This window comes from Schistocerca gregaria, chromosome 2, assembly GCF_023897955.1.
Source record: "Schistocerca gregaria isolate iqSchGreg1 chromosome 2, iqSchGreg1.2, whole genome shotgun sequence".
NCBI classification, from domain to species: domain Eukaryota; kingdom Metazoa; phylum Arthropoda; class Insecta; order Orthoptera; family Acrididae; genus Schistocerca; species Schistocerca gregaria.
The window spans coordinates 607,231,544-607,244,491 of NC_064921.1; the positions used below are offsets into that span (position 1 = coordinate 607,231,544).

At 44.5% G+C, this 12,948-nt stretch overlaps 2 protein-coding genes across 6 annotated transcripts in view; both read right to left on the reverse strand.

The window, feature by feature from the left end:
* Positions 1-12,948, reverse strand: part of LOC126334563 (extracellular sulfatase SULF-1 homolog) — a 1,305,433-nt gene that overhangs the window by 1,009,699 nt on the left and 282,786 nt on the right. The window lies entirely within an intron of this gene.
* The window catches only part of LOC126335893 (uncharacterized), a 137,516-nt gene that overhangs the window by 96,038 nt on the left and 28,530 nt on the right, over positions 1-12,948 (reverse strand). The window contains exon 2 of the mRNA XM_049999364.1: positions 10,812-11,111. Within this exon, the coding sequence (XP_049855321.1) occupies positions 10,812-11,111 (300 nt within the window). The remainder of the gene's footprint in view (positions 1-10,811; positions 11,112-12,948) is intronic.

Genomic DNA, 12,948 nt, shown 5'->3' on the forward strand with positions numbered 1-12,948 from the left:
ATTATATACTTTTGTAGCTTCATTTATAGGCGTATGTGGATATTGTGTGCGAAATTTATTGCGGGTACAGTAAGTAGTACAGAAGAAATACTTTAAAGGCCATGGATGAAGTGGCAGTTTTTCACGCATATCACTGTTTATGACGTCATATCTTCTGAGCTAAGGTAGGAGGTTCTTACTCCACAGCGTTTATTGCCTGGCAGTTAAGGATGTGTGTACCAAGTTTGGTTGAAATCACTCCAGTGGTTTACGAGATGTGGAACACACACACACACACATACATTTTTATAATAATATGTATGGATTTTATCGGATTCGTATGGCCATCTTTGGATCAATGTCCATGACAGTGGTTTCAGCGTCAGTCTCGTTGTCACTGATGAGGACTGTCAACAATGCGTGATCCTCTACGACGCTAGGACTACTATACTGCACACTTATTGGAACATGACTATTTGACACGGCTGAAATCGGCAATATAAAAATATAACGTCATTTTATTAGGACATTAAAACAGGTCTATTGCATATTTGACTACCAGGATTCCAACTGGCTGCTTCCATCTTAGACAACAAAACACTGGTGCGTTACTGACCTCGAAAACGGAAGTGAGTAGACCTACAACACACCCATGTGGCCGGCCGTGGTGGCCGAGTGTTCTAGGAGCTACAGTCTGGAACCGCGAGACCGCTACGGTCGCAGGTTCGAATCCTGCCTCGGGGATGGATGTGTGTGATGTCCTTATGTTAGTTAGGTTTAAGTTGTTCTAAGTTCTAGGGGACTGATGACCTCAGAAGTTTAGTCCCATAATGCTCAGAACCATTTGAACCTCCACCTCCCTTCCTGCTGTTCTCTGTGTACCGCACTACACAGAGATACAGCACCGAAACATTTTGGCAGTAGGCAACACTGTATAGAATCGCCTACGGACGATATCAGTGTCTGTCACACAGCCACTGATGATTCACGTAACAGCCCCGCCGATGTGGTGGTATGCCTGGACTCGTTGCTTACAGATAACCCATCGAACTGAATACGGAGAACGAGGAAAACACAAGTAAAAACACGAGGAAATGAATGAAAAAAAAAACACAAAAGAAAAGAGAAAAAAATAACAATTATCACAAGAGGTTTCTTATACTCAAAACACCTACGTCCATCAGACATCATCAGGACAGGTTCAGATCTGTAAGATGTTACGCAATTTAATGGTACAAAAGTATATTAACAATTTTTGTTGCCTAATTCCGAGGTTTAAATTCAGCATTATCCTATATTAAGTATTCTTTCCTGTTCATACTCTGTGCGTATGTGTGTGTTTCAGACAGTTAAATAACGGCACCAAGAAAGATTGTACAAAGAATGAGCAATGTTCATACGGTGCTGCCGGTAGACTGCCGTCTGTAAGCTGACTGCTGCGAATGAGTTTTCGTATTGTTACAGCATTGGCAGAATATTGGAATTCCGTAATTAAGAAAAAACAATTATTCAAGTTTTTAGTCATAGATCAATTTAAGAGCACTGACTGTGGGTTTCAGTTGTCATAACACACAAATTGAACGTTAAATGAAAACTGCACTCTCATTCAGAAAGAATCCATATATTAAGAACTTATTCGACTGTGAGCACAATGGCTCATTTCAAGCTGTTCTATGACGTGTACAATCAGTTTCTTTCTTTATGCTATTTGTTGACAGGAATTCGTAATGAATGTTGCTCGTATCTCTGGTTATTTCTGACGAACTTTACAAAGGCTACACCGTCGATTGGCTCTCTGCAATACGGGTTGCGGGAAACAAATGTCCAGTTCAGAAAGAGCTCAACAGATACAGGACACACGTTCAGTTCGATAATGTTAGGCTCGTTTCTGAAGGAAGCAGTTCGAGACTGACCGAAGAGATTTAAGGGAACGGCAGGAAATTGAGTGCTGTTGACCAGCCGGGAAGTTTGAACCTCTCCTGAGCACGAGCACAGTGTCTTAACCTCTGGATAACGCGGCCCGGAGTGGTAATTTGCCGTTGTATTAGCAGCGCTTTGTGAGCCACTTGCCGTGTTAAGTAGAGGCGTCGGGAAGTTCCGTCCTCTTAGCAGGCGTGACGCTGGACTCCATCCAGACAGGCTGACGTATCGCTCAAACGCTGCCGCCGCCGGTGACGGTCTCACCGACGCCGTTTGTGAGAACACACAAAGTAATATTCTATCGGACATTCCCAAGATCTTGCCATTGGACATACCGGTTAAGTTAAAATCGTTCGCCGTATTACGTAATTTTCCAGAATCTCCAGTGAAAGAGCGGGTCACTAGCAGTACGAAGCTGGTCTCATAGGCGACGGCGAAAAATGACTCTGATGCTTAACAGTCGTCTGAACGTTGAGGACGACGGGGAGAGATCGTGTTCTGCTATTCTGTGAAAGATTGGCGGCGGCGCGGCTTTTGTGAACGTCATGTGGCTGCGATGCTGTAGGAGGCGGCCTCACTGCACACATTGCACTGCCAGATCCACCGCGACACGTAAAGTTAACCAGGCAAGAAAATCTGTGAAAATCTGCGACTGCATTTCATGTGTCCATGGACCATACAATTATATGTTAGTATAGCTGAAAGTTCTTTCTACTTTTCGGGCTTTGGTTTTCTATTAAGCGAATTGCTTTACAGAATAAATGACGTCTAATCTCAGCACAGCCAATTCACAAAACTGCTTCCAAGTCCGCTCTCTAATGTCAAGTCTCTAGCGCGCTCTTCAAAAAATCCTCTGAAGTGCGACATTCACACGAAGTCCATAATTACATCCAAGTCACGTCGTTCTGTCACTAAATCTAGATATAGTCGGCCGATTAGCAGACTCATTACACTGTACGTTTTGTTATGCTTGGCAAAAATATTCTACGGTCCATTACTTCGTTTCCAAGCGACTTGTGAGAAATTTGCCACGTGGTGACGATATGCAGTAAGAAAGGGATTGTTACACCTTATCAGAACGACTATTAAATTTGGATATGATAAACACGTTCAATTTTGACAATCCTCGATCTGTTAGTGTACATCGGAACCATTACACATGCAATCTCACGCACTGGTGATTCAATTACGACTCGTAGCTACTGTATGAGGGAGTGTTCGCTTGTCTGACTGGCTGATTTTAGTAATAGCCGATGAGTGTTGTACGTTTTCTCATACTGTGTGACTACAAAATAACTTAATAGTTTTAAAAAGTCATACAAACGGAACGTTACTACTTTTTCGCTTGAAACCTTAACCTATTAATGGAGTATCTCTGGAAGTCTATTTACTAATGAGCGCAATTCTTTCGTTGGAGGCTTCTGCAACCAGAGAGTGCTAGTGAAGAAAATGGGAACTACATTTATTATAAGGTCTGGTGTGTCCTTTAGCCAGAAAAACGGAAGTCGACAGAAGCCGTTCGACGAATATTTCTCACATACTTTCACCAGAAGCCACCCAGCACAATCCCCATTAATGCCTGGTACCAAAAGTTCGAAGAGAAGGGCTACATTTGCAAAGACAAAAGTCCTCGTCGACTTCCTATGTCGGGGAAAAAGGTTGTGCACCCGAGCAACACTCCAGCGAAGCCGACAGAAATCGACACTTGGAGCAAGTCACGAACTCCAGACCCTACAAAAAACCATTTCCAACATTCTGCGTAAGCGCTTCCGCGTGAAACCGTACCGACTGCATATGGTCCAGGAATACACTCCAGGAGATTATACTGCACGATCCGACTTCTGCACTGAGATGTGGGAAAGACCATCACAATGACACGTGAAACAAGTTAATCCTTAGTTGTGAAGGAACATTTAAAACTAATGCCGAATTTAATCTGCACTGTGGTCATTTACCGAGGACAAGAAAATCCCCACTTCTTCATCCATCGTGAGCGAGTCTAGCCAAAAGTCGATGTGTTCTCTACAGTGTCGCGGGTCACGATGTACAGCCCCTTCTTTTTCATGGATAAAACCAAAACAGGCATTTATTGCTTCGGCATGCTTTATTGCGGCTTCTGAATGAAACAAGAGTGCAACTTCGTCTCGCAACAACATGGTGCACCTCATCTCTCCCACTTGGCTGTGTGGAAACGTTTCAACACTCTTCCGCCTGGACGACGGATCGGCCCTGCTTGTGCTGATGACGGCGTGCGGTGCAGATAGCCACACAATCTCCAGACTTAGCCCCTTGTGATTTCTTTTATGGATTAGTGTGAAAGATAAAGTGTGTGTACCACCCCTGTCACAATCCTTGCCACACCTACGGCACGGACTAGAAGGTGCGTTTGAGTCCATCACCACCGAATTGTTGCCCGAGGTTTGGGAACTGTGTTAATATCGTCTCGAGGTTTTGCCGTGTGATTCTCGGAGCACACATCGAGTCCCTGTATATCTACATCTACATATACCGGGTGATCAAAAAGTCAGTATAAATTTGAAAACAGAATAAATCACGGAATAATGCAGATAGAGAGGTACAAATTGACACGCATGCTTGGAATGACATGGGGTTTTACTAGAACCAAAAAAATACAAAAGTTCAAAAAATGACCGACAGATGGTGATTCATCTGATCAGAATAGCAATAATTAGCATAAAAAAGTAAGAGAAAGCAAAGATGTTCTTTACAGGAAATGCTCAATATGTCCACCATCATTCCTCAACAGTAGCTGTAGTCGAGGAATATTGTTGCGAACAGCACTGTAAAGCATGTCCGGAGTTATGGCGAGGCATTGGCGTCGGATGTTGTCTTTCAGCATCCCTAGAGATGTCGGTCGATCACGATACACTTGCGACTTCAGGCCACCCGAAGCCAATAATCGCACGAACTGAGGTCTGGGGACCTGGGAGGCCAAGCATGACGAAAGTGGCGGCTGAGCACACGATCATTACCAAACTATGCGCGCAAGAGATCTTTCACACGTCATTCCAAGCATGTGTGTCAATTGTTACCTCTCTATCTACATTTTAAGTTTTCAAATTTATACTGACTTTTTGATCATCCGGTATATGTTTCAACCAAGTAAGTTGTACCGTTCCATTAGTATGAATTTTTAAAATGTAAAATTCTATTGTGCTCACCCTGCGTAACTACTAAAATCGTGCCGGCCAGTGTGACGGTCGCAGGTTCGAATCCTGCCTCGGGCATGGATTTGTGCGATGTCCTTAGGTTAGTTAGATGTAAGTAGTTTTAAGTTCTAGGGAACTGATGACCTCAGATGTTAAGTCCCATAGTGCTCAGAGCCATTTCACTAAAATCCTCTTCTGATCAATCGTAACTGAAATGGAATTTATGTTAATTATCAAAATATATATTTACATGCTTTAGGGACCGACGAAAAGATATTGCTTCTCCGACCTAAAAATCGATAGTTTTCACATTTTTCCATTTGTTCAGTCTATGTTACTCCCTGCCCTACTGCACAATGCTATTTTTACACTCAGACGTTCTTAAATGCTCAGAAATTCAAGACCCCATTCTTCACGCAAATTGCCAATTCTCTGAACACACGTTCTAATAATATTAAGTACTGAAAATTTTGTCTTTAGAGAAAAATCTCCAAAACCAGGGGACATACTGACTTGCCAGCCGGAGTGGCCGTGCGGTTCTAGGCGTTCCAGTCTGGAACCGAGCGACCGCTACGGCCGCAGGTTCGAATCCTGCCTCGGGCATGGATGTGTTTGATATCCTTAGGTTAGCTAGGTTTAATTAGTTCTAAGTTCTAGGCGACTGATGACCTCAGATTTTAAGTCGCATAGTGCTCATTTGAACCATACTGACTTGACATGTGTATGGTAAGCTAATACTTTTATGTAATTGAAAAGTACGAAGTTTCAATACCGTTATTTCAGGGAAATAGATAGGCGTGGGATCGGAGCCTGGCGTATCATTTGGTGGATGAGGACTAAATGAAAGAATAAACGATGTCCTCTGCCTTTTGAACATCAACAAGGCTACAGCAATGACGCGTATACATGAGTCACTCGCCAGGTCTGGTGTACAACTGGCGACACTGGTGCAGACTGGGGGTCAGGAACTGTCTGCTCCCTGTAGCATGGTGGATCTCTGCTAAATGCAACCCCAAGACAGTTTTGTTACGTGGTTGTAAACGCCTGTCAACTCTCCCATTAAAAGAGCAGGTCACTGAGAATAGTACGTGTATTGTCCAGAGAGTACTGAATAGGTTGTATTTCCATTTTGTTGGAGAAGCTAGAAATTAATAGGAAGCCCAAGCGAGGAAAAGTGCAAACTGGACGGACCGACTTTGCGGTCAGTGCCTACCTTGTTTAGTTTGTCAATGTCCTGCACTAATCATATGACGCCTTTGTGATGTATACCTTCCGCTGTCGTTACCTCGTACAGAGCGCTTTCCACATATGGTTTGCTATGCCGCTCGGTAATTCTATTTTTTGATTGTAATTTTCGTAATTTATTTCATTGACTGTTTGTTCTTATTAACTGACAGGCAAAATGATTTCCCATCCTTTCCTTGGTGCGACGTGTCTCGAGGTAGGAGGGCCCCTCTGGTTGTTGTTTTCCAAGCCAGTACTCGCCTATCCCGGCCGATAAGCCAACAGAGGTCTCTGATACTTATTCCACTCTGGCTTCTTTTGTTAGCTGCTTAAACTTGACACTTGTGTGTACTGTTACTGCTTATACAAAGTTATCGTGATTATGATATCAGAATCACATATTGTCACTAACCCATTAATTTCACTTGCTTTTTCAACGTATTTCACAAACCATATGACCGTGTATGGCATTCCAGTTCTCTCTTTAAGCGCCAGACCTACGCAGATCCAACGAATCAAGATGCGATACCTACCACTACACTGACCTATGCCAAATGTACACAGTCACTGTTCGACTGGCTGTACCAGACAAATCTACTTCATAATTAAAAAACAGTCTTGATCGAAAATCTCTTTTAATCAGAGTCACCAGTTTCAGTCCTTTAGGATCATCGTCAGACACATGTACAAATGGAACGTATATACACTGAATAAGATTACAAAGTACATATACCCAGAATGGCAGGTTGACTTCCATGGAGCAAGCTGCGCCGATCCACGAGGCTGAACTGACTGCTAAATGGATAGGCAGGGAGTGGTGTTAAATAGTACTAGTCAAACTCACCGTCCTGTGTATGACATCAGTGTTAACCAACCAGAAGTACAGTGTGTACTATTAGCATAAAATGCATTACAATAGTCTATATTACTAAGATTTGAAGACGAGTTGTAGGTAAAGTACATCGTAAAATGGCTATTTTTTATCATCATATATTAATAAGATCGCTGATTTTGTTTTCAAAAATCAAAACCTACTTCAAGTTAATGGAGCAACCTTACTGCTAAAAGCTTTGACAAATCGTCTTTCTCTAGGAATCCATCCGTTAGTCGAACGTCTCAGATGCGCCCTCAGTCTGCGTTTCTAGGACTCATGTGTGTACTGATAAATCCGTAGATGTTCTTGCTGAGCACAGTAATGGGCAGCGTCTACTAGTGCACAACAAGAACAATTCACGCACACAAACAAATGCAGTCAGTGCAGCGGTGCGGTCCGCACTGGCTAGCACAGGACGTGACCCAAAAAGGTTTCTACTTACGTCTGCAATCGCTAGTCAAGTTCATCCGCAGCACACACGTAAACAGTCCCATCCAGCGTTAAAGACTGATACGCCGTCGCGACGCGACCAGTCCTCGTAGCGCTAGGGAGTAAGTTACATCTACATCATACTCTGAAAGCCACCAAATGGTGTGCGGCGAAGTGTACTTTCGGTACTATCTGATCCGTCCAACCCTGCTCCACTCGCGACCAGTGCGTGGGAAGAATGATTGTCGGTAAGCCCAATTTCTCGAATTTTCTCCTCGCGTTCAGCACGCGAGATGTATTACGGGGGGAAGTAATATGTTGTCCGACTCCTACTGAAAAGTGCTGTCCCCAAATTTCAGCCGGCCGCGGTAGTCGAGCGGTTCTAGGCGCTGCAGTCCGGAACCGCGCGACTGCTACGGTCGCAGGTTCCAATCCTGCCTCGGCCATGGATGTGTGTGATGTCCTTAGGTTAGTTAGGTTTAATTAGTTCTAAGTTCTAGGGGACTAATGACAGTAGATGTGAAGTCCCATAGTGCTCTGAACCATTTGAACCCAAATTTCGATATTAAATCTCTCCGTGATGCACAACGCCTCTCTTGTAACGTCTGCCAGTGGAGTTTCTTTAGCATCTCCGTAACGCTCTATCGCCAGCGAAACGATACCGTGACGCGACGCTCTTCGTTGGATCTTCTCTATCTGATCTACCAGTCCTAATTGATAGCGACCCCAGAGAAAACAACAATACTCAATATCGGGCGAACAAATCACCTTATAAGTCACTTCTTTCTTGGACGAGTTACATTTCCTTTAAAATTCTTCCTATGAATCTGAGTCTGGTACTGCTTTTCCCACGATCTGCTTTATGTCGTCATACCACTTAAAGTCAATGTGGATAGTTACGCCTAGATATTTTACGGCAGACGCTGTCCCCAGCTGTTTGTCATCAGTACTGTAGCTGGACCGTAGTGGATTCCTTTTCCTATGTGTGCGCAACCTTCTCCTCCGGCAAAGATGCTGCGGGTTCAGTCCCGCGGTCCTGCTGGTGTGACGGAATCAGCGCACGTGGTGCTCCGTCTGGTGGACCCATCATCAATGAAACTGTTTATGTAGTATCGGTGAGTGCACCGCTGCTGTGATTACCTCTGGCTCAACGTCCTCTGCAGGAAATCCTGTTAATTTAGTCATTTCGCAATCTGCATCTGAGTCGCTGCTACGTTAGCGAGATACACGATATACACACTGAATCGTTCAAAGCAAAGGTGCCACTTTGCATCCTAGATCATGAAAAGGCTGTCGAACATCGCTGTTGACGGATGTGGAGAAAAGTCAGAGTACATGACACGTTTTCATCGGTGACACATCATGCAGACTAGACTTGGCCACTGTTTCTATGTTTCGATAGAGTGTATTGATACGTGGAACTGTTTCTGTGTTTTGGAACGGCTGTGGTTCACTGTTTCGAAACAGTGGTGTTTCATTCCGCCCCTATCTCGGATAACCGGACCAGATTCGATCTCGAGCCAGACACACAAACTGTATCGTTGTTTCAAAATAAGGCTGTTTCAGTCCACCTGTGCTTGGAACGGACTGATTGTATCGAGACAGTGATGTTTGAGTCCGCTCTGTGTCGGACGAGATTCGGGCTCGGCACAGGTACTGAAACACAACATACCACTTCATGAAACACTTTCAAGAGTGTCGAAGTCATTTTGACAAGCAATAGCATGGAGCTTAAGATATCCGAAAACAGAGCTTCGTTTCTAGCTGACTGTCCTATTTACAAATGGCGTAACATCTGCTTTATAAACACTAGCCAAACAATAAAACAATGCATACTATTCACATTCAAAATAATAAATATGTGAAGATCATTCAGATAAATTACACTTTTTTTATAATATACGCTTCTCTGTTCATGTACAGTAATCATATTAAGAAACGCAAGTAAGCCTACAACATCTTGAATATAAAAAGGCGTAGAGTGACAGTTATTAGACATATACATAAATTTGATGTAGGTATAATTGCAATCAATCTGTTTGATATATCACTGATAGTGTAATGGTGAACGGGAAAGGCTGGGAAGCATGGTGAATTTATAGTAAAGGTTCGAAACACCTTGAAAGACAATTTTTTCTGTTATATTTTGTTAATTATTCGAATTATTTGGCGTTATTTGTGAGTCTATAGTCAGTGTGCCTATTATCCACAATGATTCCCTTGTGTGCATAGAAATTAGCAGGATGGTTATATTACCCATACTAACGGACTGTGGAAATCCCAGTAGCATATCCGTTGTTTCTGCAGTTTGCTCCCACCTCCAGTTCCGTTCGTGGTGGTTCTTCTGTCTTCAGTTATGGCTGTCCTCAGCCAATTGAAAAGCATGAAAGTCACACGACACGAAAGCAGTGCATTTGCTGCAGGAAATACGAAATTGTCAAGACGCCTAAGTGATAGCTTCATACTTTCTGCGACATGATTAGCGCTCTCGCACCTCATTTGTGTTTATATGGACATACTTATACAGTAGACATTCAAGATGATAAAATGTGTAGGTTTCACTGTTTCGAAACAGCGTATCGAAACAATACATTGCACTGAAACTTCCTGGCAGATTAAAACTGTGTGCCCGACCGAGACTCCAGCTCGGGACCTTTGCCTTTAGCGGGCAAGTGCTCTACCATCTGAGCTACCGAAGCACGACTCACGCCCGCTCCTCACAGCTTTACTTCTGCCAGTATCTCGCCTCCTACCTTCCAAACTTTACAGAAGCTCTCCTGCGAACCTTGCAGAACTAGCACTCCTGAAAGAAAGGATATTCCGGAGACATGGCTTAGCCACAGCCTGGGCGATGTTTCCAGAATGATATTTTCACTCTGTAGCGGAGTGTCCGCTGATATAAAACTTCCTGGCAGATTAAAACTGTGTGCGGAGCAGCTCGAGAGTCGTGCTTGGGTAGCTCAGTTGGTACAGCACTTGCCCGTGAAATGCAAAGGTCCCGACTTCGAGTCTCGGTCGCGCATACAGCTTTTATCTGCCAGGAAGTTTCATATCGGCGCACACTCCGCTGCACATTTAAAATCTCATTCTGGAATACATTGTACTGTTTCATTCGTTTCGAAACAGTTACGTGTTTCAGTTTGCCTGCCTCTAATAATGCACACGCAGGGCAGAGCGAGCGTTGTGAAGGAGAACGCAGATGTGGTGGACGGTACCGTAAAGCGGCTGCGAGAATTACGTAACCGGCTGGAAGACGAGACACCGTTTGGGACGGCGGCCCGCGGAGTCACGACGCGCGGGAAGCGACTCGACGATCCGTAACAGGACACGCACGCGGCCGACAAAGCGCACGCGACGATCCAAGGAGAAAAGGGAAAACGGGGAAATCTGGCGGGGGCGGGGGCGGAGGCGTGTGTCGGCGCGGGCAGCGGGGCGGGGCACAGCGCGGCCCAGATAGGCGGGCCGCCGTTTCCGCGGCTGCTGCCGCTGCCGCCACCGCTGGCGCCCAATTTACACTACAAAGCGGAGCTGCGGCTCGTAAACCGATTTAGGAGACTCCAGACGCCAGCTGTGAAGAGACGCGCCGCTGACAGAGCGCGCACCACATTCCGCTAATTAGGGGGGACGGAGAGCAGGCGGTGGCTGGCGCCGAGCCTCTCTTCCGGCCAATGTAATTCGCAGCCATCTCACAGTCGACGAAGCGACCGCTGCACGAAAATTACGTGCACTGGCGATACACTCCAAATTAGCGTTACTTTCATATTTATGACGAAGTGCCTACCACCAGTCACTTGGTGATAGCTGTTTTGATGCTGCATTACTAGACTGAGGTTTACTACCATCATCAGATACGATTAAACAGGCTATATAAGAGCAGTCAAGTGTAAACGAGACATGGCAAAAAACTACGAGGGTCACTCCAAAAGAAATGTACACTATTATTGTAAAAATACTGTTTTCATTCTGCACGTGTGAAAGTTTTACAGTGTGTAGATACATTCTTCCCGTTGGTTTTCAAACTTAGTTCAACCTGTTCCCGTAAGTGGCGCCGTCACAGTATGTCTTCAAGATGGCTGCTACACTTGACGTTCGTCAGAAGCAACGTGCTGTCATAGAATTCCTGTGCTGTGGAAACGAGACAGTGGGAAACATCCACAAGAGGTTGAAAAAGGTCTATGGAGATGCTACTGTCGATCGCAGTACAGTTAGTCGGTGGGCAAGCAGGTTACGTGATGAAAGTGGGCACGGCAATATTGAGGATTTTCCTCGCAGCGGCAGGCCTCATACTGCACTCACTCCAGGCAATGTGCACAGAGCTAACGAATTGGTGACTGCTGACAGACGCATCACAGTGAACGAATTGTGAGGCTACGTTGGGATAGGAAAAGGAAGTGTTTGCAGAATACTGAAAGTTTGGCGTTAAAAAAGGTTTGTGCCGCGTGGGTTCCCAGGATGTTGACAGTGGCTCGCAAAGAAACGAGGAAAACGGCATGCAGCGAACTTTTGGAACAGTACGAGAATGTGGAGATGAATTTCTTGGGAGAATTGTGACAGGTCATGAAACATGGCTCCATCATCTTTCACCAGAGACGAAAAGGCAATCAATGGAGTGACATCATGCAAGTTCACCCAGGAAAGAAAAATTCAAAACCACACCTTCTGTTGGAAAATTTTTGTTACGGTGTTTTTCGATTCCGAAGGATTTTAGCTTGTGGACATCATGCCAAGTGGAACCACCATAAATGTGACGACACTGAAGAAACTTCAAGCTCGACTGTGTTCGACCACATCGGCACAAGCGTTCGACCACATCGGCACAAGCAGGAAGTTTTGCTGGTGCACGAAAATTCACGGCCGCATATCAGTCAAAAAATCATGGAAGCGATCACAGAACTCTGATGGACAACACTGAAACACCCGCCTTACAGTCCTGACCTGGCTCCATGTGACCATCATCTCTTTGGGAAACTTAAAGACTCTCTTCATGAAACAAAGTTTAAAGATGATGACTCCCTTGTGCAAGCTGCCAAACAGTGGTTCCAACAGGTTGGTCCAAAATTTTACTTTGAGGGTATACAGGCGTTGGTTCCAACGTGCCGTAAGGCAGTTGAGAGGGATGGAAATTATGTGGAGAAATGAAAATATTGTTCCTAAAGGATGTATCTACACACTGTAAAACTTTCAAACATGTAGAACAAAAGATGGATTAAAAAAAAATAGTTTGCATTTCTTTTGGAGTGAACCTCGTAAGTGAACTGTTTATTACTTCAAAAGTAATCGCCACAACTTAATACGCCTATCCCAGTGTGTGACAAAACAGGCTTCATGGAAAAATGTTAGCGGTTGCCTACG